Source organism: Haliotis asinina, chromosome 14, assembly GCF_037392515.1.
Source record: "Haliotis asinina isolate JCU_RB_2024 chromosome 14, JCU_Hal_asi_v2, whole genome shotgun sequence".
Classification (NCBI taxonomy): Eukaryota; Metazoa; Mollusca; class Gastropoda; order Lepetellida; family Haliotidae; genus Haliotis; species Haliotis asinina.
The window spans coordinates 23,680,947-23,708,907 of NC_090293.1; the positions used below are offsets into that span (position 1 = coordinate 23,680,947).

General features: G+C 39.9%; 2 protein-coding genes across 4 annotated transcripts in view; one reads left to right on the forward strand and one right to left on the reverse strand.

The window, feature by feature from the left end:
* LOC137260925 (beta-1,3-galactosyltransferase 5-like) lies at positions 1-27,503 on the reverse strand. 3 transcript variants are annotated; one of them, XM_067798479.1, is made up of 3 exons: positions 27,326-27,503; positions 14,597-14,803; positions 331-1,433 (listed from the first exon to the last, which is right to left on the reverse strand). In XM_067798479.1, the coding sequence occupies exons 2-3, from the start codon at positions 14,599-14,601 to the stop codon at positions 401-403; spliced, it is 1,038 nt and encodes a 345-aa protein (XP_067654580.1). In that variant the 5' UTR covers positions 14,602-14,803; positions 27,326-27,503; the 3' UTR covers positions 331-400. The 3 variants fall into 3 exon arrangements, with proteins under 3 accessions (XP_067654581.1, XP_067654580.1, XP_067654582.1); XM_067798480.1 differs by lacking the exons at positions 14,597-14,803; positions 27,326-27,503 and adding an exon at positions 9,622-9,671 and having other exon boundaries at positions 1-1,433; XM_067798481.1 differs by lacking the exons at positions 14,597-14,803; positions 27,326-27,503 and adding an exon at positions 5,867-5,980.
* The window catches only part of LOC137260924 (uncharacterized), a 62,355-nt gene continuing 61,799 nt past the window's right edge, over positions 27,406-27,961 (forward strand). Inside the window, exon 1 of the mRNA XM_067798478.1 lies at positions 27,406-27,622. Coding sequence (XP_067654579.1) covers positions 27,556-27,622 — 67 coding nt within the window. The 5' untranslated portion in view covers positions 27,406-27,555. The remainder of the gene's footprint in view (positions 27,623-27,961) is intronic.

A 27,961-nucleotide genomic window follows, 5' to 3' on the forward strand; every position in this document is an offset into this window, starting at 1 on the left:
TGGAGTTTTCTTATTTATTTCTTCCCTCAGTATATCATCCTATATTCGACATATCATGGGACCAGTGCTTGCCATAAAAGGCGACTCTGCTTGTGGTAATAGGTGACTAAGGGGATCGGGTGGTCAGACTCACTGACTTGGTTGACACATGTCATCGGTTCCCAATTGTGCAGATCGATGCTCATTTTATTGATCACTGGAGTGTCTTATCCAGACTCGATTATTTACAGACAGCCGCCACATAGATAAATATTGCCGAGTGCGGCGTAAAACTGAACTCACTCACTCGATATGTACCATGGTTCCATTCACAGAACAAACACTGGAAGTCATCTGCTTGACATGATTACGCGTCGTTTTTTTGTTGTTTTTTTTATCTATTTTTTTATTGAAAATGCATTCATGGTTTAAAAACTTGTCGAAAATATCCTATTATTCTCCCGATCAGTGAACAAGATGCACTGTCCTTGAGCTTCTCCCAAACTCCATACATCATCGTTGATGTATATTGTTGTGAAACCACCTTGACCCCATTAGCGATGTCACAAAAGGTCGCAGATGTGTTACGATCATAATAAGCTTCTGGTAAATCAACGTGGCGGAGTCCGTGAACTTTGGCCAGGACCCCAGTGATGAACGCGTCCTCCATATTCATGTAATTCATGTAAGGCGCTGTGTGGAGTAGACGAACGGCGACGTCTCTCTGCATGACGTATATATTCCCCTTGACGTGCGGCGGGTAGATCGGTGGGAAGTAACTCGACTTGTCAACGCCGTATTTCCCGTCTCTTATCGTAAATTCAGAATAGGCAAGCGGTCCGAGTATATGTCTGGACCAGTCGGAAGAATAAAGTTGTGATATGAAATATGGAACATTCACGAAAACATCTTCGTCAACCTTCATCACAAACTTAGCATTTGGGCAATGTTTTTCCACCCATCTATACCCCATGAGAACTTTTAATGTCAGGTTGGTATATGCCTCCGTGAAACTTGCCTGAACGATGTCTCCTTTTGACACAGACTCCTTCCTCAATTGTTCATTATAGTTTACACTGTTGTTACCGAAAAGGAACACCATCCTAACATCCACCCTCTCCTTAAAACGAGGCCATATCCCACCCCGTGCAACGCTACCCCACGTGTCCCTGATAGCGTTACGTTGTGACGTCATTCCCGGTATCGATAGCACCATTACCAACAGAAATGGTCCTTTGGAATTTGAGCACACATCAGAGTTAATAAGGAACTCGTAATCCAGAAAAAGCTTTTCTGTCGACGACGGAACGAAGTAGTCTTCAAATGGCAAGAGTCTTGGGTCGCCGTAGTAGCTGGAGGAGTGGATGACGCAGATGATGACGACGACGGCGACGCATGCTACGCCCGCAACTGCACAACGCCGTGGTGTCAGACGCATCGTCTCCCGTCGACACCTGAAACAATGGAAACACTCAGAATTTCACATAATAACGACCTGACCCTGCTTTCTCAAAACAAACTTAGTTTTTACTCAAATTTCAAACTGAGTTTCACAACTTGAAAGAGCTGAATCTTTAGCTCACTTGCATTTTTAGAAATAAAAAAGCCCAAACAACTTAAGTAATCTAGCCACCAAAATAAAACTGTCTCCTATATTTTGAATTCCATGCCGATTTCAGTTCATTCTGTGAAATGCATTTTCTCAAATATGAGTAAAAACTCAGGCTTAAGTGAAAACTCAGACTTAAGTTTGTTTCGGGAAATCAGGGCCTGGTCCTATTGACACACCGGTAAGACTGGACAAGCTTACTGATAACAGCTGCCTACCGTCAAAGCTTTACATGAACAACAGTTGGATGTGCAAGGTTAAATATTGATACTGGGGGACATCATCTACAATGTCAAGAAACCTCAGGAAATGTTTAAAAGACTGTGTTCTGGAACCTCACACCCCTCCAAATTTAAACTAAAAGCAACAACAGATCCCCACCCTCTTGGAATACGGAGATTTCAAATTCTGCCCAAACAAAATTGAAAACGAAATTCACTTCCTATCAGAATGATCACTAACTGAAGACAAAAGATACGACATGAAACAAACTTACATTTACTGCAATCCCACAGATCTCTTTGTTAAAACCACGCGAGACAAAGAAACCAAAATATCAAACGCACTGCCGTCAATGTCTGAAATATGTTTTTTAGATGCAAAATATTCATTTACCTCCCGCCAAGCGTCTTATATCCCTTTCCCGTATATTATTTGAGTCAGATCTATTGTACACCATTTATGTTTCAAATCCCAGTGTCTCATAAGCCAGCTGCAGGATATGGCCGGACGGTAAACAATATTATACTTGAATATACTGCTGTATCATAATTTATGTTTAACGTGTGACACTAAAATAAACGAATTCTGACTGTCTATAATTTCAAAATCTGAAAGAGTGTGTACACATCGTAATTTAAATAATATCGACCATCCGAACCGTTTCACTCTTATTTGTCCATGCTTACATGACACGTGAAAGCAATGCATCCCAAAAAGTACTTAATTCGACCTTCACTCAACAATTTATTCGCATTAGCAACCGCAATTTAAATTGATGCTATTTTTTCAAACATGGCTGTACGAACAGAAATGAATAAAAATGAAAAAAGAATCTGTTGTGACCCTTCGTAGACAGGTTTTTTGGTGTTGCTTTTTCTTTTGACAGTTTATGTATTTGCGTAATATCGGTCTTGTGTGACCTATACAGTTATTTAACCGATGTACAGTGGGAAACTGGGTGCAGATCTTGTTTGGAATATATTATGCCAAAATACGGCCGTAAAATATATTACCTGACTATTCCTTGATTTAAGGATTGATTCTAAGGCTAATGGACCTCTATACACTTTTCGAAGTTGTAAGAAATACTTTTCACGTCAACATTCGTAATATTTACATTTGAAAAAGACATGATTCTCATCTTCAACTTCCAAGGCATTACATACTGTAAACAAAAAGTCTGTTATGGTGGTATCTTTCTTACATCTAAATTTGTTTATTTTCAGTTTGTTGTGGGAAATTCGGAATTTGCAGTATGCACGTATTAGGTATTTGTTTTTCAATTCAGTGATATACGGTTCCAAGTGAAGGTTATATTTTTATTGTACATAGTGTTTCAGAAATGTTCAGCTGCAAACATCATTATGCGAAGTCTGGTAGGCTATATCTTTGATGCATTGTTCGAAGGTTAGGATGAATAACTGTACGTCTTGGTTTAGCCATACATGTGAAAACCCGTTTCTGAATAAAATAGATCTTACACTCGACACCCAATTAATTTTGCCCAAATCGTCAGGCACTTTGAGCATCTTAAAACAGTGCATGGGATAACGCTGTGGATTCATGCGTAACAGTTTCAACCAAAACTTAATTACTTTGATCTGGCTGATGACATACATGGATAACATCCAAGTCCACAGAGGATGGCCTTGTTGGAGGCAAATTTTCCAATTTTGAGAAATCTTTTAAAATATATCATCTGAATCCTTTCAATTGAATCTGAATACCTGTCCCCAAATTTCAGCTCCATAGAGTAGTATTGGTGCTATCTTCGTGTCAAATATCATCCGTACCGTAGAGTATGTTATTTCGTGTTTTTTCCTAAAGATTCTAAAAAATGAAAGACAGACTTCGTTTGCTTGTTGTGCAAGGATTTCACACGCTTTTGTCCATATTAATCTTGATGAAAACACAATTCCAAGATATTTATTGTAAGTAACAACGTCCATAGGCTGATTACCAAAGAACCATCTCTCCGATTTTGTCAGAATTCCGCCATTTCGAAATACGATGATATTTGACTTTAAGTTCAACTCCAGTCCCCATTTTAAACAGAATGACCCCAGGATCCTTAGTTGTCGTAGCAGACCAGTAATATAACACTCGTGGCAAAAAGGACGATATCGTCGGCAAACATTAGTAGCAGTAGATCTCGTATATCCTGAGTAACGAACACTCCACTGTACCTCCACTGGAGGTATCAAACGGTACTGTTTTTGAATTACCAACTTCAACACAGGCCTTCGCCGATTCGTACATACTTTTGAGTAAGATAAATAACTTTCCGTGACATCAACGTTGCACGAGCACATATAATAATTTATCTCTGTCTACAAAGTCAAATGCTTTTTCAAAGTCAATGAATCCACAGTAGAAACGGCCTTTTGTTTTACCCAAATATTTGGAACGCAATGCCTGTAGTGTAAATAAATGATCTGTAGTAGAATATTGCGGACGGAATAAGGCATGATATTTAGATATTAATTTATTAAGTTCAATCCATGTTCTCAGTCGTGACTCGATTATTGTTGTAATGACTTTTCCCATGATATTTAGTAGGGAAATTCCTCTGTAATGTGATGGCTCAGTCTTATCTTAAATACAGGCAAGACCATTCCAATATTCCAGTGTGATGGAAATATACCCTGATCTAGGATCTTATTAAATAACAGCTTCAGATATGGGATTATCAGTTCCGATGACAGTTAGTAAAGTTCCGGACGTACCCCATCTGTATCAGGTGCTTTCCCATTTTTGAGGCTAGAAATTGCATTTTGGATTTCTGCTTCAGAAATTTCCTCATTGAGATAGATGTCCGGGTTAGGCAACCCATTCACAGTCATGGCACGAGAGTAAATCTAAGTGGCACTGACCATTCACCTTTTCAAGTCGGTCTAGTTGCCTTTGTTCCCACTATTTTAAAATTCATAGGTTATATATTTTGATCTACGTTAGGTTTATACACTCTTGAATGCTGCAGTTCTTGACAGTGAATCAGAAACTGAGATTGATGACTGTGTGAATGAAGAGTAATAGTGGATGTTTTATATCTTTAAAGTGGATAAGTTGTGAGTAATTACTCTGTGAAGTCTTTTGAATACTGACTTTAACATGTGCATGGTGTTAATATGAACCTGCGCTGACCATGAAATTTTACCCGAAATGGGCGTCTTTGAGCTCAAGACCTGTGATTTTAGTGCAACATGATTGGTTATTGTATGATGGTATATGATGCCTGAGATGTTAACTGTATATTTGCTAAAACTGGTTGTAAATGCTGACTTGTAACACTTACTAGTTAAAATGAAGCTGTGCCAAAAATGTAGCTTTACCCAAAACAGGCCCCTGTGACACAATTGGCAAATAATTGAATTACCAATGTTTTGCAACCCTAATTGGAGTCCTTGAGGTTAAAACATTATGATTGACATTGACATGCTTTTCAGCATGACTACCTGTCGTAAAACTGCTGCAGTTTGTATGTAAATGGAATGACAGTTGTAAATACGTCATTATGGCACACTGATATATCAGACTTTTTTGTTATTTTTCATGAGAACTGATAAAACCCATTTTGGGCCCCTCTGCAGTGAAATTACACCTCAGATCATATAAAATATAGCATTTTTATGCAAAGCTAACTTATCTCTAAACAAATAACATGTTTTCGGGTAATTCTGTTAGTGGGCCAAAACTACCCGTATCATACCTTGTCCTTTCCTATTAAGGGAGGCTTGGATGGCCTTTAGCGATGCACCGAGGTCTGCCATTGTTGTCGGGTTATCCAGTTCACGGGAAACACTCTGACTTGACAATCTAGTCAGTATACCTGGTTGGCTACATGGTGGATATCGTCTGGGCGGACCAGGGTTTCTTTCAATGTCCCCCATGTCATAAAGTATAAAACCACACACCTGCCTACTGTCTGTCTCCCACCCGGTAACGTAATAACGGGGACATGCCATGCGGCTCGCTTGACGGGTTGGGAAAATGTTCCAACTTTCTGTCTCCAGACCTCTAGAGACACCCCCATGGATATAATGTGTTCCACAGTACCTTATGTAACCAAAGACTCTGTTCCTTCCCTTGAAGATGGGCTTTGTTGGTTTTAATCCGCCAGAAATACCACAGGTAAACAAGGTGAGAGAGTACTCAAGGGACGTCACTCCTACTACTACCCTTCATACGAAGATGATGAATGGAAAGTGGAACATTAAAGTTCAAGGTCACTGATTCGTACACTTAACGCCAGCAATACACGGTTCATAGAGTACCAGCAACAAGAGGCTAAACTACCTTCATAGATTTGCTACTTGTTTTATCTCTATTCAAGGTAACAGCCGCACAGGTAAAATGTTACCCTGCCATTAATGCAGCAGTTGTAGGTACGGTTTGCATAATGTATGTTGTACGGTAGGAATCTTGCTGAATCATTCCGTGAAAATATCGATGGGATCCAATATAGCGTAGGAAAGTCTTGTGAAACGGGGTTATGATATTAACAAATTAGCTACAGCTACTTTAAAGCTGGTTCAAAATGCAGTTTGATCTGCATTTGGTGTGAGTGAGCGACTTCAGAATTACGAGCAATGGGCTCCACACATTGTCCCATGTGTACAATCAAACTCGGGCGTTAGGGGTGACGAGCGAACACTTTAACCGCTAGGCTACCCAAATGCCCCTCTGTGTTTGGAAGACGTAAATGTATTACTATTAAGCAGGATAAGATACGAGTGGAAATAAGGACATTAACAAAAGTCACTTATAGTTTGCTAAAATAGCTGTGGGATTTCGGAACCAATTAATTTCGACATGTGTGGAAAGAATACTAAAAGATTAAAAATCATCGAAGTGATGCCTTTGGCAAGTCCTGAAGACACGTATATTACCAATATATATTGCCATTTTTGTCAGTCCTGGAAACCTTTTCGTGAAAGCCGGAGTGGCTGAGTGGGTTAGATCGCTGGCGTTGTGTTCTGGTCATTAGGTGACTGACTCCCGGTACAAATGCCGAAGAGGACGCAACCCGGCAAAATTACTAGAATCGGTACTTTGCTGAGAAAGTGTAATCCCAAATATAACATGTACTTCATGAGACCACTATCTTAATGACATTGAGCATTCATGTCAATCTATATTTACATTCGCCTGTCATGTAAATAAATAATAATGCTCTATCTTGTTATTTGTTTATGTACCCCCAGCGGCGGTTGTTATGGAGATACAATCTGTACTTTGTTTTGCGAGGGTCGTGGCTATTCCAGAGAGACGAATGTGTTATGTAACTACCGACTAAACACACTCGCGCTGATGAATTTATGTTTAAGGGGATTAACGTAGAGTTTAATGCAGGTACGGACTGGATCTGTTATTTGGAAGAAAAAGAAGAAGAAGAAAATATTTTATTAATGTGGCACATGCTAATATTCGGTGAACGACACGGTAAAAACGATGTTCATAGCATCCGGTCATTTGGCCTATGAGACATGCAAAACAGTAAAACATTTAACATAAATAAAATTATATTTTCATACATGCATCAAACTCATGTATGCACAGGAAGTGGCAGTCGGTTTTACTGGCGTGTTAATTTATGGGTTAGATGTTGTTTGTTGTTGCTGCTGCTGCTGTTGCTTTGCTGTTGCTGTTGCTGACCGCCTCACAATATTCCAGCCTAACCTTGACCGTCAACACTGATTCTTCTGGGTATAGAACACGTGCTTTTAGCAGGGTTGTGATCCATTACGATGGAACAACTTGGCAGCATTCTTACTGAACATATTGCCTGACTGTGTTAGATTATTTGTTCACCATGTTAAAGGCACTATTTCACACCACACTTCTCTAAAAAAATAAATAATGCATGTCTATCAGCAACACTAACAACAAGCCCTCGGGGAAGCTACCATACAGTTTATTTTTTAAAAAGTACGTACTAGTATTTAGATTGCAATGTTAAAGTCTCTAGTATACATACTCATTGATGCATCTTGTTTGTTACAACTCACCTGACAAGCTGACAAAGAGGCAAGGAATAGCCCAGAAACGTTAAGACATGCAATAAAGAGAGTCATCAATAATATCTGCCTTTTACTTGAATACCAACTTCTAAATGTCTCTCATAAAGATCAAGGACCTCGTATCGTGTCTGCAGAATTAAATGCTAGTTTGCTGCACCTTCCACACACCCCCACCCCTCCTCATCTCATCCCCCCCCCCCCCCCCCCCCCCTCATCATTGCCAGTGCAGACATGGTATTACAACCCCAGGATCAATTACCATTATCTCATTAGTCTTGTATCCGCGAAGTGAAATAAGACCGACCCGTTTAATACATCAATTTCATCACCTCATCGCCAATGCATAAGAACTAAGGTTTATCCTCCTGCTGTCCTTCCTCTGGGTGAACATGCTGCTTAACAAATAGTGGGAGGTAGAAAGTAAACCATCAGTTCATAGAGCGTTGAAAAGGGTGTCAATCAACCTCGACTCGCACCGACTGCGAATATCACAAGTCGTCAAGCTACGGGCAGTAGAGCCACAAAACACACTCATTGTTCCATTGTATTCCTATCCCGTCATGCAATACCACTCGAGGATAGTCTCCCAGTTGGGTCAGCTTGACCCACTATTTTAATACATCCTTTAAGAAATCCAGTAACCTTTGAACATTAAATTTAGCTGATGACAATGATGACGTATCACATGTTTTAATTACTGAAGAGAAGGAACGATTGATAAGTAAAAACACTAAAAGAATATGTTATCATCATCGCTATCACCATCGGCGGCATAGCTAAAGAAGCCAGCATCCCTCACAGTAGGATGAAAGTATTAAGTTCGAAGGATAACCCTACCTCTCCCGCCACACCCTGCCTCCGATTCTGATGAAAGCTCTACTAGTGCCTTGATGTATAATTATGAGGGAAATTATTCCGAGTTCAAGGCCACCCTATCTGCAGGTAATTAGTACCACGTTCGGAATATATCCGGTACATAATTAACCGCATTCCGTGTATTAGACCACCAGGAAATACTAACGTGACAAAACGAAACTGGGCAGGCAGAATAGTGGGTTGCGAATGAATTTTTGTTTTATGTTATGTCATTGTTCCAAGGTTATTCTGGGTCTGTTCCACTCACCTTGAGGAAATTACTGTAAATAATTCAGCATCTAGCCAGCTAGAGTTTTAACTTGACATGTTATGGCTCTAGGATTAAATGTCGTTGGAATGTGTTCGTTTGTTATTTAACACCGCATTCAGTAATTCTGTGAATCTGTAATCGAGTCGGGACCAGACAATCCAGTGATTAATATCCAGAGCATCGACCTTCGCAACTGGGGCACGATGACGTAGCAACCATGTCAGCGAGCCTGACCACCCGATCCCATTAGTTGCTTCTTACGACAAGCAGTGGGTTACTGAAGACCAGTTCCTGTAATATTTCTAAAAGCGGCGTAAAACTACACACATTCTAACAGGTCGGAGAGGTTACAGTAACAACTGTTACTGCAACTGCAACTTCACCTTCAAAGATTAGTATTGAATTCAGCACGCCATGCTTATCATGAGAGGTGACCACCGAGACAGGAGGGCGATGCTCTCTGACTTGGTTGACACATGTCTCCCATCCCCATTGTGTGTGTCCGTGTTCATGATGTTAATCACTGAATTGTCTTGTCAAGACTCAATTATTTTACTGAACATATTTTACATATTACTGAACTATGGCTGAGTGCAGTGTTAAACACCAAACAAACATCATCACCTGTCACTGATTGCTGAACAATCAGGCTAAAAAGTACCTACCTTGCAGAACTCCACCGTCTCCCAGTCCACAACACAACACACGGTTGCTGACCCCTTTCTTCACTAGAGAGGGTCGTATGACGCTTTGTTATGTTGAGCCAATAATCAGCTAGTCGATGAAAGTATCAATAAGCGTCGAGGCTAGGCAACGTACCTGTCGTTACCATAGCAACAGCTGTTGCATGACGGGGGCAGATCGATTCGACGCACACAAGCATGTCAGACTCCTAATACGAAGAATGCTACAGTGTCCTATTGTGTTAATTAACGATTGTGTAAAGACTCACAGTGTCACACATGTAACAATAATACGTCCCCCGTGTGTTCTTACTTTGTATCCAGAAACTCTTGTTAATTAAATCGCAATACAATCAAGCTTTAATGTGTTATTTCAGTACTGATATATAAGGACATCTATCACTAATTCATTAACTTGCGTTTATCTTAATTGCGATTTTATACATGTGATTATCTACAACCTGTTAAGTCCTCAAATTAGGCCTTTTTCTAAGGCGATTAAAGAATCCGCTCACACAACGTGCACGAATGAGAATTTTTTAAAAGCACCGCATATCGATATTGTGAATTCTGTTTTCAGTTTTGTAACTCGGCTTGATTGCGAGTGGAACAAAACATTTGTCAGATATCATCAGGGAAAAGGAAAGCTGACATATGTCCGACCACTGCATTTTCTGCCAAGCGCTCAACCTGTACAAACAACGATGTGAAGTTCGGTATATTTTCAGCTGATATTGGTTTGAGACATAACGGTCAACACATAGCTTAAATACATACACGAACACACAAGTCGTGATAAGCCCTTCAGGTATTCGTATATTCCCAAAGTAGCAGTCAGTAGGCAGTGTTTACATTCGGGCTAAAACTTACGTGACGAGAAGTTTTAGTAAGACTGACAGAGCTTTTGGCATGCACTGCCACGATGGAACTTAATCATTTACATGTTACAGCGAGTCTGTGTTGTGACATTTCGTGTCACTTTTAGATCGTGTTGGCAAGGCAAATCTGGTAGCTACAGTGGTCGAGTGAACGTGTCAGGGTCTACTGAGGTTAGTTAACAGTGACGACGCTTTAACTAAACTGACGTGTAAAAGAAAGTACACACCTGGCACTTGGGGAATGATTTCCCAAATACAGCGTAAATATTTTAAAACGTATATTAAACGGGAGATCTGGAGGCGTTTTAAAAATAAACCTAATTCTAGTCTTTATCAAGTATCGATGTTCATAATTAGACTCGTTGTGAGGGCAAAGTAGTTCCCATGAAGAATTCTAAAATCATTGGAGTGAGCTTGGGGCGCATTACCTACAAGTCGAGCAAAGGCCATTTTATATTTTAACAGGCACAAGATGGATAAAAAGAAATGGAAACGAAATGAAATAGGTCTAAACGGACATTTCGTGATGCAATTTACTAGCATTTGGTGTTACCACTATTAATCACAAGATAAAAACCTCTCATATGAAATATCAATACATCAAATACTGCATAAGTATATGTTCTGTTATAGGGACAGTTCAGTTTTCACAGTTAAGTATTTACTGTGTCAATATCACTACAGAATCACAGTTCATATTATACATTTTACATTGTTTAAGTTTCATTCCAAGAGATAATACAACATATCAACGATGCCAACCGTACGTCCCTGTTCCAGACTGTTCTCTCTGGAAGTCTTGATGTTCCTTTTCTTTGGTGGCAGTGTCTGGCCGGCACTATATTGCAGCATTTTCTGTTTATTAATTTGTGGCTCCTCCAACAAATATTACATCATCTCGAAAACGTTGGACTGGGCATTTCAAACAGTGTTCTTTAACCTCCCATGCCAACCTTCCAAGCTGTTGTTTGTTTATAATGGTACCCATGTGATAACCCTAAGTACAAAAATGCATACATGTATTAGTTCGTATCTGATTATAGTTATCCATAACGAGAAAAATAGACTGTCCATTAAATGTCTGATATACACATCGGCGTTTAGGTTTAGGAACTCCTAATCGTACTCTTAACTGTGACTGAGCCATTGTGAAACTGATACTAACTATTGTAACTTGGTGGTATTTATACAATATGGAAGTCATGAATGTATTGTATGGCACTGATTGACTGAACTCATTAATCGGTACCATAATCCTAATGAGCTAAACTCAAATTCAAATCACATTTCACAACATAGTTCAGAATTTAAAAGCACCCAGTGACTTACTCCCTTATAACAACACCGGCACAACATCAAGAAGATTTTTCTGTAACGACAAAATTCTACTTCCGGAGAATCCCCCGGGCGAGTACTTAGATGATTTAGTGAGTGAGTGAAATAATTTTACGCCGCACTCAGCAATATTTCAGCTATATGGCGGCGATCTGTAAATAATCGAGTTTGGACCAGGCAATCCAGTGACCAACAACATGAGCATCGGTCTGCGCAGTTGGGAACCGATGACATGTGTCAGACAGACAGACAGACGATTAGCTGTTTACCGATGTGTCCACCCCGTTCACTACCGTTTTCATATAACGCTACGGAAGGGAGTCATGACAGTACAGACAGGTGTTACCTCACAATTAACTGTGAATTCCTCACGTCATTCATGAAATACTGTGTATTTATGATAAGGTAACCTAGAGTAAATGATTGTATGACTTGAGTGGGTTTTTTAACAATGAAACACTTGATGACTTTGATGAACACCTGTGTGACACCAGTTATTTGTCTACTTCTATACTGAGAGAGCGTCACAGGAACATAATATTATGTCTTATGTCTTAACATTAGCCTACAGGTTAAAACGTTCGCTCGTCACGTCATTGTGTGTAGTCCGTGTCTGGTATTGTCTATAGTGGATTTGATGCAATACTGATAAAATCATCCAAAGCCAAACACGCTCATCACTCAAACGGTACCACCTCACACCCACACACGCCCCCAAAGTGGATACAGTATAAGGTTTTCCAAACTTGTAAGGTGAGTAAGTGAGTGAGTTTTACACCGGACTCAACCATATTCCAGCTATATGGTGGCGGTCTGTAAATAATCGGCCTACTCGGGATCAGACAGTCTAGTGAGCAACAGCATGAGCATCGACCTGCGCAACTGGGATACGATAACGTGATATACTAGTAATGCCTCTTCAAAATGGGGTGCTGCTCTTTGACCTACGACCTGCTGTAACTCAGCTATGACCCAACACCCCGCGGTTATAATTTGTCCTATTTGTTGTGTAAAATATGAATGAGTGAGTTGAGTTTTACGTCACTTTTAGCACTATTCCAGCAATATTACCAGCAATGGGCTTCACACATTGTACCCATATGGGGAATCGAACCCGGGTTCTCGGAGTGACGAGAGAACGCTTTAACCACTAGGCTACCCAACCTCCCCTGTAAAATGTGAATATCCACTGAACACAAAAAACTGCAGACTCTCAGGACTAATGATTTCAGACTAGAACTTTGAACGGAACTTATTTACAAACATTGTTTAACCTCCTCAACGGATCATAATGAAAACAAAGAGTGAGTGAGTTTAGTTTTACACCGCACTCAGCAATATTCAAGCTATATGGCGGCGGTCTGTAAATAATCGAGTCTGGACCAGACAATCCAGTAATCAACAAAATGAGCATCGATCTGCGCAGTTGGGAACCGATGACATGTGTCAGCTAAGTCAGCGAGCCTGACCACCCGATCCCGTTAGTCGCCTCTTACGACAAGTATAGTCGGCTTTCATGGCAAGCATGGGTTGCTGAAGGGGTATTCTACCCCGGGACCTTCATGGATCTGAAAACAGAACTGATAAATATCCACAATGGACACATAATGACGTATCTGGTACCCTATTATCTGGCGGACGTGTTGTTAGTTGCGTCAAGTTGCGTCAAGCTGCGTCAAGCTACGTCAATAAAACGTGTTTATAAAAACAAAACTCTGTACAGTGCCTTTGCAACCGACCGTGGATGGAGTACGCATTCAGCAGAAAGACACATATTGGTAGAAGCGCCTCTACAATACCTAAAATAAGCCACACGATTCTCTTTTCTTGCGGTCAGCTAAACAGGGCTGGCTACAGCTTTTTGAGAAAGTGAGGTGCACATTTGATGTTCACCCATTTCCACGCGAGTTTCAATGGTCATTTGATAAACTCACCTGGCAAAAGGGTGGAGTGCCGACTAAAATGTACGTTGTTTTTTATCAGTTTTATATAAAATGACGCCAAAACACAAAGAGTGTACACTGTACTTACTTCTGTACGTCAGTTTTTAAACAAAGGCCATCTGTGTACGTAAAATCACCAGCTTTCATTTTACAATGATAGTGGTGCGTTGAATCACATGTTGACATCACTTAACAGTAAAGCTTTTAAACATCTTCCTGATACCACTTCAACTAAGGTAAATGAATGTTAAAGATTGAATCCTCACACTTATAATAAAGCTTCCAGTACATTGAATGGAACAACTTAACAGTATTCCTACTAAACCGTATTAATGAAACAAACAAACAGCATCGGATTTGACTCAAACCAACAAAAGCACTAGAATCTGTCATCTCGAAAATAACATACATGCAAAGTTTTAAAAATACATTATTCACAAAACTTTGAAGATCAGTCTTGTTGATTACTAGATCTTTAACTTTACACTAAGGTATTTATTTTTGTACAAAGGTATTTGATACTTCAATATCATCAATGATTTTTTGTGTGGTCCAAACAGCGAAAGCAATCGTAAGAGAACAATAATATCTTAACATCTTCGTCAGTCACACAATTACATTGATAGTGGATAATATTAAGAATGACGTGACTATGCATATGCAATCAAATACTCCCTGTCTGCGGATCCAGGGGATGTGCTCAGGGGGTTCGAACCCGCCCATAGTCTGTCCGTTCCTAAAGACACGTTGTGTCTGTTGTGAAATGCGACGCATTCGGAAAATAAGAAAATGAACACTTACGTCATAATTGCTGAGCATCCCCAAGCACTTTGTGGTAGAGTTGTGATCCAGCTACTTGCGGCAAGAAACACGCTGCGACAGGTGAATGTTGCAGAATGACATGTTTCCAGTTGTTCTGGTATGAGTATGGCACGCACTACAAATTATTTTTTTTACGTGACTGACAATCGTAATTCGTATTTTTCTTCCTCCTTTCCTCTTCTATGTCTGTGAATGAAAAATGTAATTTGTCATCTTTCTAACTCTCCTCCTCTCTCTCTCATGCGCGAGATTGTTAATAGTAATTTTATTCTCCATTCTACCCTTCTTTCTCTCAATCACACTCATTTTCCCTGTCTCTCTGCCTCTATCTTCATGCTCGACTGAAAATCCCCCCCCTCGCCCCCGCCCCGTCCAAACACACACACACCTCCTTTTCATCTGGGAAAGCCAAGGTCCGCACTACCGAGGTTTACCTGTATAGGTAACTACCACTCGCACATCAGAAATCGATATGATATCACCTACATGTACTCGACATGCATATTATATGCGACACAGCAGTGTGATAGACCACTTGAAGGCTTTACTCGTATCAGGTGTTTACATGATTAACAACCTCGGGTCATGTCGTCGTAAAGCAAGTCGACAGCGGTGTTGTTTACTGTCAAGCATATCCCCAATGGATGTGCTATGAATGTTTAACTGGGCGTCACACATCGTGTATCTGGGTTAAAACCAACAGCAAAGGTAGTATAAATAATTAAATATTCATTCACGTCATGACATCTGTGGAACAATAGATACTAAGGAAAAAAGAACGTATATCGGTTTTGTTTTTATGTTTCAAAGCTTTCAGAGAAAATGAAGCTGAATATTGTCAAATCCTTTTCCAGAAACTGGCAACGACGGAGCGAGTTTCTGCACTCGGGGGATTTCCAGAATTAAATTGGGACTTGTTAAGTTATGATTGTGTCTATTTCTTTAACCAAATTGCGTTCCTGAAAAGTTAATAAACGATAACTGTACCTAGAGGTAGGTTTGTGTATAAGTTTGTGCAATGTAGACTCTGGTAACATAAGAAATGAAACTGAAATCACACGGCCCCTATCAATTGCTCATGCTATAACTGTCATCAAAATAAAATTTGAACACACAGACAAACCATGTTTACAAACACAAGACGGTGTCTAAATGGCAGTACTATTCCCATGATGAATATTCCTTTTGTGATAATTCCTTAATGACTTCTTGTAAGAAACAACATGGTAGAGATTTCCGTTACGATTGAAGCCCATATCCGGTGTCCCACGTCGTGATATTGCTGGAATATTGATATTGCTGAAGTATTGATACTGCTGGAATATTGATATTGCTGAAGTATTGATACTGCTGGAATATTGATATTGCTGAAGTATTGACACTGCTGAAATATTGACATTGCTGAAATATTGATACTGCTGGAATATTGATGTTGCTGAAATATTGATACTGCTGAAATATTGATATTGCTGAAATATTGATACTGCTGGAATATTGATGTTGCTGAAGTATTGATACTGCTGAAATATTGATATTGCTGAAATATTGATACTGCTGGAATATTGACATTGCTGAAGTATTGATGCTGCTGGAATATTGACATTGGTGAAGTATTGATACTGCTGGAATATTGACATTGCTGAAATATTGATACTGCTGGAATATTAATGTTGCTGAAATATTGATACTACTGGAATATTGCTAAGAGCGGCGTAAAACCATAGTCATTCACTCGTTCACTTCACAACGGTTGTCATTACAACTAGATATAATATGGCTAGTTCTGTTATCACTGTATGGGAGTGAGTGAGCTTTTAGCAACATTCCAGCAATATCACGGCTGGGGACACCAGAAAATGGGCTTCACACATTGTATCCATGTGGGGAATCGAACCTGGGTTTTCGGCGTGACGAGCGAACGCTTTAACAACTAGGCTACCCCACCGCCCCCATCACTGTATGTAATATGGCTAGTTCAATCATAACTAATACAATATGGCTAGTTCCATTATCACTGTATGTAATTTGACTAGTTCAATCATAACTAATACAATATGGCTAGTTCCATTATAGCTACATTTGATATGGCTTGGTCTACTTCAAATGGAAGAGGTTATATTGTAACGCCCAGACAGACCCCGGTATAGCGCATTCTGTGGATTTTATGTCCGTTTATTCCAGTCACGTCTCATCGTATTAAACTAGCCCTAGAGGCAAGGCGAGAGCATGAGGCGAGCACAGGGGATGCAGCGATGCAGTATGGTCACGATACGATAGATATCCCGGGACGCCAAGGCTTCAAAGAAGTATTGAGAGATCCCCTAGGATTTGTTGAACAACCCAGTTGGAACCAAATGATTGATGGATAAGTGACATGTGGGCATTCGATTTGCTGGCTTTTAGTCACTGATAAGGTTACCTATTTCTGAAGTTTCAGTGACAGGCTACTACGTTTTTATACGGTTCGTCGGTGTTCTGATGACGTCAAGGATCATCTGAGTGAGTGAGTTAAAATTTAAGGCCACATGAGCGCCAATGCACAAAAAATGAAAACATTTTGGAAAATATAAAAATGCTACAGTATCACAGATATTGATATAAAACTAGCATGGAAAACTAAAACATTTTAATCAAAGCGGACAATACAATATAAAACTATAGATTATAGACTATTGATTATCCACAACTGAAGAGCATTCAGGAAGTTCTGACTATAGTGGTATTCGATGTAAATTCGAGCTGTGTTCCAAATGCAATCGAAATATTCCGAAATATTGCATTATCACTAACGTACTGTAGTACACATTGCACTGTCAGTATTGTACCAGGGTAAATGTTCTATTGAGATTTATGTACCGCGGTCCACGCTGTAGTGACACTGACGTAGCGCGGTACACATTTTATCGACACTAAGGTTCTGTGGTACACATTGTAATGTCTCTAATGTGCGTGTTACTCGATGTATTGACACGATTCCATCGCTGTTCAAACTATCATTAACAATGTAACGCGGTCCACACTGTACTGACACTAATGTACTGCGGTACACGTTGTATCGTTACTAAAGTACACTGGTACACATTGTATTCCCACCAATGTACCGTGCTACGCAATGTATTGAAACGTTTGCATCACTCTTCAAAATGTATCATTCATAATGCACCACGGTACACATTGCATTGTCACTAATGTATTGTGGTACACATTGTATTGCAACTAATCAGTTTTGGCAAATACCAGCAGGTAAATGTTGTGGAGGTATCAAAGTTTTCTATAGCCAGCCTCACTGATCCTCAGACCTTTCTCTTCCATGCGCTCGGATAAATGCATGTACAAAATACCCTTTAATCATTGTGGTTGTACAGGGCGCGCCTCTCGGAGATTTCCAATACAGCCCACGTCTGTGCAGCATGATCACGCCCGGCACAAGCAGGAAGTATGAGAACAGGTTAGTCGGGTTGTGTGTGTCGACAGCAGGTTTTAGACGAGCATAGTTGCAGGAAGAATAGACCAGGAACAAAGGAACAGACGGCAGTCTGTGGAACCGTCCCAATTTGGAAATGTGAGAGTACAACCCAGTGAAGAAATGGGTGTATATTTTATTGCGATATTTTATTTTGGCATGAAAAATATTTTTCGAAACGAAGCGAGGTAGGTACGTTGCCAACCTTTGCTCGCTTCGCTCGCATGTATAAAGACTGGTCATTTTCTCCATGCTGCGCAACCCATTTGCGCTACAGTTGGCCTGTGGGCGAACAAACCGACTTCCGTGAATCAAATCCATGTGAAGAGCTCTCCCTGGAATTATTACTCTCATGATGACTATTCTCATTATAAATCCATTTGAAATCGTTAGGTACATTATGACATCTTCAGATGTTTTATGAGCCAGAAAATATTGTGATACCCAGGATAATGTAATGTCAGCTCGGATTTGACCAGACCTGTTGCGAGGGCGGGTACACTGGCCGTGAACTGAATATGGTGGTATTCTGTCATAAGAATATCGTCACAGCTGTCTTTTGGTACACAATGCATTATCGCCATGGTACCGTGGTACACAATGTCACTGTATGGTCACTATCGTACTGTTGTACGCATTCCATCATAACTTATGTACCATGGTACACATTGTATCATCACTATTGTACTGTGGTACACAATGTATTGTCACTATTGCACTGTGGTACACATTGCATCGTCACTAAAGCGCCGTGGTACACGTTGTATTGACACTATTGTACGCATTGCATTGTCACTAACCTACCGTGGTACACCTTGCATCGTCACTTACGTACCGCGGCATGCATTGTATTGTCAATGACGTACCGTGATACACATTGTATTGTCACTGACGTACCGTGGTACACATTGTATTGTCACCAACATGCCCTGGTACTCCTTGTATCATCACTAAGGTACGGTGGTACACACTGTATCGTCACTTACGTACTGTGGTACACATTCTACCGTCACTAACGTACCGTGGTACACACTGTATCATCACTAACGTACCGTGGTACATATTGCATCGTCACTAACGTTGTAAATGTAAGATTTCATTGCATACATTTCTATGTACAAACTCTTTAAAATGAATTTGTTTACCAAGTATTACAATTGGTTTCAATTATTTTATCCATGGTGGTCCAATAATTTGTCAAACACTTTGTTGAAGTTCTAAAGTTCATTTCCATTTAAATTCTTATCAGTCAAACGTGTAAACAATGATTGCACGTGGCCAGTAAATGTCCACTACTCTGTAGTCTCAACCTTCATGTGTAATGTCAAGGTCACAGGTCACATCCGTCAAAGGTCACATCATGACCTCTCTTAAGCTCATGCATTTTGAAGCGCATGCTTGTCAGTGTGTATTGGACCCCCATGCTGCCTGGTTGTCACCCAGCTGACTGTAAGCTGAACTATGTAAAGACACCGGGGTACTCATTGTATCATCACTAACGTACCGTGGTACACATTGTACAGTCACTTGCTTACCGTGGTACACATTGTATCCGCACTAACGTATCACATTTACTCATCACAACGTAATGTATGGCAATGCCCACAGCGTCGTCAATGTACCGTGGTACACACTGCGTCAGTATATGTACAGTGGTACAAATGTATCGGCTGTTACGTATCTTTGGAACTAATCGTATCGTCACTAACATATTTCCTTCACTCACCATTAAGTACTACGGTACATAATGTATTTGTAGCTACTATATCGTTGTTTACATTGTATCATTACGGGTGCACTGGGTTATAAATCGCATCATAACGGGTGTATCACATCGGATCACATGATACACATTGTTTCATCACCGCGGATCCCTATTTACACATACTACTGCATTGTAGCATTAATGGTATCGTTACTTGAGTATAATGGTACACTCAATATGACCAATCAACCATGATACACATCGTATCACCACCACTGTATCTCAGTTCTCGTCGTATCATTACCAAACACAACGTGATATTAATCGTATCGTCACCACAGTATCATGATACAGTTTAATGCGCAACGTATTCTTGTCCGTGTATCGCCGAAAATATCGGGTATTGAACAGTCAGCCTTGTCAAATATTGACAGGTAAATGTTGTGGGTTTTCTATAGCCAGGTGGCACCCGCGGCGAGCCACCTCCTCGTGGTGGGTGCTAGGTAACGCCAAGAGCTCGCCGACACCCCCGTAGTGGACCCGGGGGGATATTTGGTCCACCAACCCGTTTGCCGTGGGTTGCGTCCCGTGTCGGTGGAGGACGGGATCCTGGTGGTTGAGGGCACTGGGGCTGTTAATTGCGTTCCATTGCCCAACACACCACTTTGGCCCTGACTTCACCTAGACAGGTGGTCGAATGGGCCCGGTTCGACCAATCGGCTGGTCATGCCAAGCCCTGTGCATGGAGTATATATATCATTGCACAAATTTTATTTGGATTTTTACTTTCGGTCTTGGCCTATTCGTTCATTGAGCTTTTCAAATTTTAAAATGCATTTTTGAAGTTTTGAACTTTTGCCTAGAGTCTTATGCCCAGAAGGCGGTGGCTCATGGGCCAATCTGGTAGACTAATTATTTCTAATTCTTCTGCTGGAGTATATCATCCGGGTATCCTTGGTGCTGTAACCTGGAGGCCCGCTTGCTTTAGCATTGTCCTTGTGATACTCCATGGTGGGTGGGGAGCTCGGATGATGAACCGTATTACACTAACCATGGCTTATGAAACTCCAACAAAAAAAACAAAACGTACACTTGATATTGACCCTGTTGATACTGACCACAGACCGTCTACATCGATTGAGTATTGGCCACGTTTCGTTGTGATTGAGACTCCTGATAAGACACCTTTGAAGTTGAACCCCTTTGCTGTATCCAAAGGTATTCAAGGCATTGCTGGGGATGTGAAGAACATAAGACGCTTACGTTCGGGTGCCCTGCTAGCCGAGTGCGGGAAAAAGCAGCAAGCAACAAATCTGATGAATATTAAATCTTTCATGGGCATTCCCGTCACGGTTTCTGCACACAAAACCTTGAATACAAGTAAAGGTATCGTGAGAGATAAGAGATCGATTGTTTGATGACATGTCGGAACTTGATATAGGATCTGAAATGAAGGATCAAGGTGTACTATATGTCAAGCGCTTTTCAACTCGCAGAAGCAACGAAACCGTCAAAACAAATACGTATCTGTTTACTTTCTCATGTCCAAACGCTACTGCAACATACAAGTTGATACCTACATCCCCAACCCGCTCAGGTGTTTTAAATGCCAGAAATATGGACACGGTGTAAATACTTGCACATTGTCTGTTGTGTGTGCTCACTGTGGTGAGAAGACACACACAACAGAAGATTGTCACAGCGATTATAAAAAATGCACCAATTGCTCAGGCGACCATTCGTCCTTTCCTAAACAGTGTCCTATTTGGAAAGAGCAAATGGAGATCAATAAAATAAAATTCACTCAAAATATCTCTTTTTCTGAGGCCAAAAAACTGGTAAAGAGATCTGATCTTACAGAAAGTTATGCAACAGTAGCAAAAACATTATCGGGTTCTAACTCTAAAACAACATCAACCGCAGGCTGCCAAACTACCTTGACTTGGGTAAATTGCGATTCTCCACAGCTTTTGTACCCTGCTATATCATCACAGACTGAGGAATCACTTCCTAGTACCTCAAGGTCTTCTGATCACAAATCATCATCTCAGTCACACTCAAAGTCTCAATCGACAGCTGATGGTCAACAAACTGTGAAAAGTAAACCGAAGCCAAAGCCTGATGCTTCAAAACATCAAAGTGGCAGAACTCCTAAAGGGTCACAGAGCAAAATTCAATTGTTCAATAAATACGGGTCTCTTGAAGACATGGACGTTTCTGAAAACGTCCATTCTAGGGCACATAGCTTGTCGCCCTCCAAAAGAGTGCGGGGTAGATCCCCAATAAATCCCCCCAAAAGATAGTTTATTCCAATAATATTGTACAGTGGAACTGCAGAGGATTGAGGACTAATTTACATGAATTACAGCTATTAGTCCAAGATTTTACACCTTCAGCGTTATGTCCCCAAGAGACATATTTAAAACAAACAGATATATTTGACCTTCGTCAATTTAATCCGTATCATTGTTTTTCACCTCCGGGTGATAGGGCCACTGGTGGATCATCCATTCTAGTCAAACAAAACGTTATTCCAAGCCCCGTTTCACTTAATACTAATATGCAGGCTGTTGCAGTGAGAATTACTTTACATGTAGCGTTTACGCTATGCTCCCTCTATATTTCACCATCTTCGACGTTTGCCAAAACTGATCTTCAAGCTTTATATGACCAACTCCCGAAGCCCTGTATTATAATGGGAGACTTAAATGGGCACAACCCACTCTGGGGTAGTGCAAATATGAACACTAAAGGGAAATTGTTGGAGGACTTTTGTTCTGACAATGATTTGTGTATTTATAATGATGGTTCCAGCACATATTTACATCCTGGTACAGGGACCTATTCTGCTCTTGACTTGTCACACACAAATTCAGAACTACTAAATGAATTCGAATGGTCAGTCCACGATGACCTATGTGGAAGTGACCATTTTCCTACTGTATTAAAAGCTGTAACTCCATGTGATGTTCCTCCATCATCAAGACGAAATTTTATAAAGGCTAACTGGGCTTTATATGAAACACTGTGTGCTGAAAAACTTACACCTGAACGTTTTATTGACGTTCCCGATGCTATTAAATGCTTTTCTGATGAACTGAATTCCATAGCTGATGAGTGTATACCAAGGTCCTCTGTAGTTCCACACATAAGAAAACCATGGTTCAACGATGAATGTAAACAAGCTAGGAAGGCAAGGAAAAAAGCAGAACATTATTTCCGTCGCCATCCCATGGTGCATAATTTAAATAAATTTAAAATTTTAAATGCTAAAGCACGGCGTACTTTTAAACAGAACAAACTCCAATCTTGGCAAAATTATGTATCCAAAATAAATTCTCGGACACCTATGTCCAAAGTATGGAACATGGTCCAGAAAATCAAAGGTAAAGGTGCTAAATCTACTGTCCATCATCTTAGACATGGAGATCAATTGCTTACTGATAAATCAGATATTGCTAATAAACTGGGTGAAACCCTTGCTAAACACTCTTCCTCTTCAAATTATACACCTAAATTTCAGCAATATCAAAAGCAAGAAGAAAAGAAAATTATTAATTTCAATTCTGATAACGGGGAAGATTATAATAAAACGTTTTCTATTCATGAACTCCATACTGCTCTTGATCAAGCTCATGACACTGCTACAGGAGCTGATAACATCCATTATCAACTCCTGAAACATTTACCAGAATCCTGTCTGGAAACTCTCCTAAATATTTTTGATGGTATTTGGACATCGGGTAACTTTCCTCCTTCATGGCATGACGCCATAATAGTACCAATACCTAAACCTGGACGTGATCATACTGATCCATCCAATTGTCGTCCGATTTCATTAACTAGTTGTGTTTGCAAGACCATGGAACGCATGATAAATAATCGACTTGTTTGGTACTTGGAAACAAATAATCTTATCACAGATATACAGTGTGGTTTCCGGAAAAACAGAAGTACTGTCGATCACTTAGTGCGACTGGAATCATTAGTTAAAACCGCACTAATTAATAAACAACATGCTGTGTCTATCTTTTTTGATCTTGAAAAAGCATATGACACAACCTGGAAATATGGCATTTTGAGGGATTTACATGACTTTGGCTTACGAGGTCGTTTACCTCAATTTATAGCCAACTTTTTAAATGATAGACAATTTCAAGTTCGAGTGGGTTCTACCCTGTCTGATCATTACAATCAGGATCAGGGTGTTCCACAAGGCAGTATTTTGTCTGTTACAGCATAAAGATAAATAGTTTATCCAAAGTTTTAAACGATTCAATTGATGGATCGTTATTTGTGGATGATTTTAATATTTCTTGTCGTGGTAAAAATATGCATACCATTGAACGGCAATTGCAGTTGTGTTTAAACAAAATAGATAAATGGTGTCTTGAAAACGGCTTTAAATTTTCTAAATCGAAAACAAACTGCATACATTTTTGTCGTAAATACAAACCCCATAAAGACCCTGAACTATCTCAAGATGGCACTCCCATTAAAGTTGTGAAGGATGCCATGTTCTTGGGTCTAATCTTTGATTCACATTTGACGTCTTTACCACATATTAAATCACTTAAAACTAAATGCCTGAAAGCACTTGACTTGTTGAAAGTTGTTTCCAACTCAAAGTGGGGAGGGGATCAAGCAACCCTCTTACACCTGTATCGATCACTCATACGTTCGAAACTTGATTATGGCTCCATCGTATATAGTGGAGCTTGAAAAAGCAACCTTAAACTTCTTGATTCTGTCCACCATCAAGGCTTAAGACTTTGTCTTGGGTCTTTCAGAACTTCACCTATTGATGGTCTCTACGTTGAGGCCGATGAACCATCTCTTACTCAACGTCGTATAAAATTGTCTTTACAATACATTACTAAATTTTATGCTAATGAATCTAACCCTGACTATAACTGTGTCTTCAATCCGCTTTATGAGGATTTGTATGACAAAAAGTCTTCTCTTGTTCCACCTCTTGGGCACAGAATTAAACCATTTATTTCTTCTGCCGGTATAGACCTGGAAAGTATATCGCCTTCCCGTCTTCTTTCGTCTCCTCCTTGGCAACTGGTTAGGCCACAAGTTGACCTAACATTAACGACATTTAAAAAATCAGAAACGAATGAATTACAGTATAAGGAGGAATATAATCAATTAAAAACTAAATATAGCAATTATAAATCCTTATTTACAGATGGGTCCAAGGACGGTGGCGCAGTTGCTTGTGCTACAGGACAATATCTTCTAGATTACCAGACAATAGTTCTATTTTTACAGCAGAAGCTAACGCCATATTAACAGCTCTTAAATATATTCAAAGACACTCTAAACGTAAACAGTATATCATATATTCCGACTCTCTTTCTTGCCTTCAGGCTATTAAAAATATTTCTTGTAAACATCCACTTTTAATTGAAATTATTGAATTGTACAATAATCTTGCTACTGGCCAGTGCGACATCATCTTTTGTTGGTTACCTAGTCACGTAGGCATTTCTGGTAACACAATGGCCGATCTTGCTGCTAAGGCGGCTCTCGACAAATCTGTGACACCACTTCTTATTCCATACTCTGATTATAAAGCTACAATAAGATCTTATATCCGTGATCTGATGCAGAGGAAGTGGGACACCCAGGTAGGTATAAATAAATTACATGAAATAAAACCTTACATCGGTTACACTTACTTGGGTTGTCAGTCCAGATTTGAAGAGGTCATTATGCGACGATGTCGCATTGGCCATACGAGGTATACTCACGAGTATCTATTAAAAGGTGAAGATCCTCCAGGACATGCTTGACTGTGATTCTTCCATCACAAGGGATAAATATTTTAATTCACAAACTTTGAAGGATCTTTTTAATAATGTTAGTTCTCATTTAATTATTGAATTTTTAAAAGAATTAGATTTGCTAAATGAATTGTAAATATATAAATATTTTATGCTTGGAATTTCGAATTAGGAACATAGAGTGTTAGTGGCTGTATCCTCGAGGGGGGGTTAAAGCACTGTAAAATTATTGTCCTCCTGAGAGGGTACGTAAGTCCCAAAACATTTCAAGTCAAATTTGATCTTCCTGTTTTTTAGTCGTAGTATTTCTGTCATTTTAATTTGTGGCTAATGTTGCATACAGTCACCAGCAGCTGAGAGGATGGTGTAAATCCAGCTAGGGACCATGCAGGTAGCAGAAGTACTGTAAGTCCCCATGGCCCCTAGTATGGTGATCTACTTCCAGTTGTTGGTGATCTATATAGCCTGTTTTTATATTGTGTTGTCTGAATAAGGATATCAGTTTTAACTTTTCACGCTAGTTTTATTTCTCATTGTGATATTCTAGTTGTTTTACTGTCCTTCGTCGACAGGTTTTTATCATATGCATAGATTCCATTTTTAAGAATGCTCTCGTCACAATATGGCTGCAATACTGCCGATGTGACGTTAAATATTAACTCAATCACTCACTATAGCCAGGTTCACTCAAACCCATCTCTTCACTTCCTTACGCTCGGATAAATGCAAGTATAAAATACCCTTTAATCATTGCGGTTATACATAGCGCGCCTCTCGGAGATTTCCAATACAGCCCACGTCTGAACAGCATGATCACGCCCGGCTCAAGCAGGAAGTATGAGAACAGGTTTGTCGGGTTGTGTGTCGACAAATCAAAGCAGGGTTTAGATGAGCATAGTTCCAAGAATACACCAGGAACAAAGATTGAACGACAGTCTATGGAACTGTACCCATTATATACACGATGAAAGCCCACGACATGTATATGTGCATAAATCTTAGTATATACTGAGGGACAGAATAAAGGATCACATGAAAGTACAAGTGTTATCTTATTCTTTCCCTGTATATATTTATATGAAAATATATGAAAGCATGTTGTGTTCTTTTCCATTTGAAAGCCGAGGCAGTATATACCCTCTCCATATACGTTTTAATCACCCCACTATTAAGGCTGTCAGAAGTTTCGCTTTAAAGTACTTGTCCCAGGTTTCCGTGTGAGCTAACCGCTTTCAGCAAATTACCCGGATTGAGGAAGCGAAACAGTATATAGACTTGTTCCTGGTTAAAATTATCTGTTGTGAAAATAGGAATGAATGTCAACATACCAGCAGCAGCATGTACGTATGTGTACAACAATATCTGTTGGTCGATATATACTGCCAACAGCAATATGTGCTTATGTATACAACAATGTGTCTTGGTCGAGATATAATGCCAGCAGCAACTTGTGCTTATGCATACAACACTACATCTTGGTCGATATATACTGCCAGCACCAACATGTACATACAGACATCAATGTGTCTTGGTCTATATATACTACCATCAGTAATATGTAGTTATGTATGCTACAATGTGTCTTCGTGCATTACTTGCTACATACACACAATTGTCTTTGACATTTCATGTGTATGTATTTCTCATTTATTTCTCGTTCAGTCTCTTGCAATGTCCACCAATAACAACCCACAATGGCGCGTGTGTATGTGCGTGTTAAGTGACAAAAATCTAATATTTGCACTCACCGATCGTTACACCCAATATCCAGTCCGGTCCAGTCAACCACCTTCAACAAATCACAACCCAACGGTTGAAAGACTCCGCCACTCTTTAGTTTGAATGGGAAGAGATAAGGTATGACTGTGTGATTAAGTGAACCCCGTGAAGAGACCAGCCGCTGCGCTTCAACACGACCTACCGACTGACTCTACCCGTACTCACATGCAAACAAACTGTTGCTGTCACTCCTACCACAATGGCCAACGTTCTCAGGGAATGTGTGTATATTTATGTGTTGATTTGTCTCGTTCAAAGTATAAAAGGTAAGATGTCATTTATCATTACATCTGACAATTCAATTTCAAGCTTCAAGGTTAAAAATATTCTGCGATAAAACAGAGACACATTTAGTCTGGACCCCGACAATCCGATTCCCGCGATATCCGAACAGTAGCTGGCTGTAACCAATCTTGTTTACTATATAAACTCATTACCTGTTGATTCATTAATCCGATGCTTCAGTCTCCGTATCCGAACGTTAAAGGTCACATGCAACGTAAAACACAACTTTGCAGATTCTGGTACCTTTTGGTATGCAAATACCGAAAAAAATCATAAAAAATGCCAATTCAATCTATAAAGTTGAAAAAAACGCGATGAAA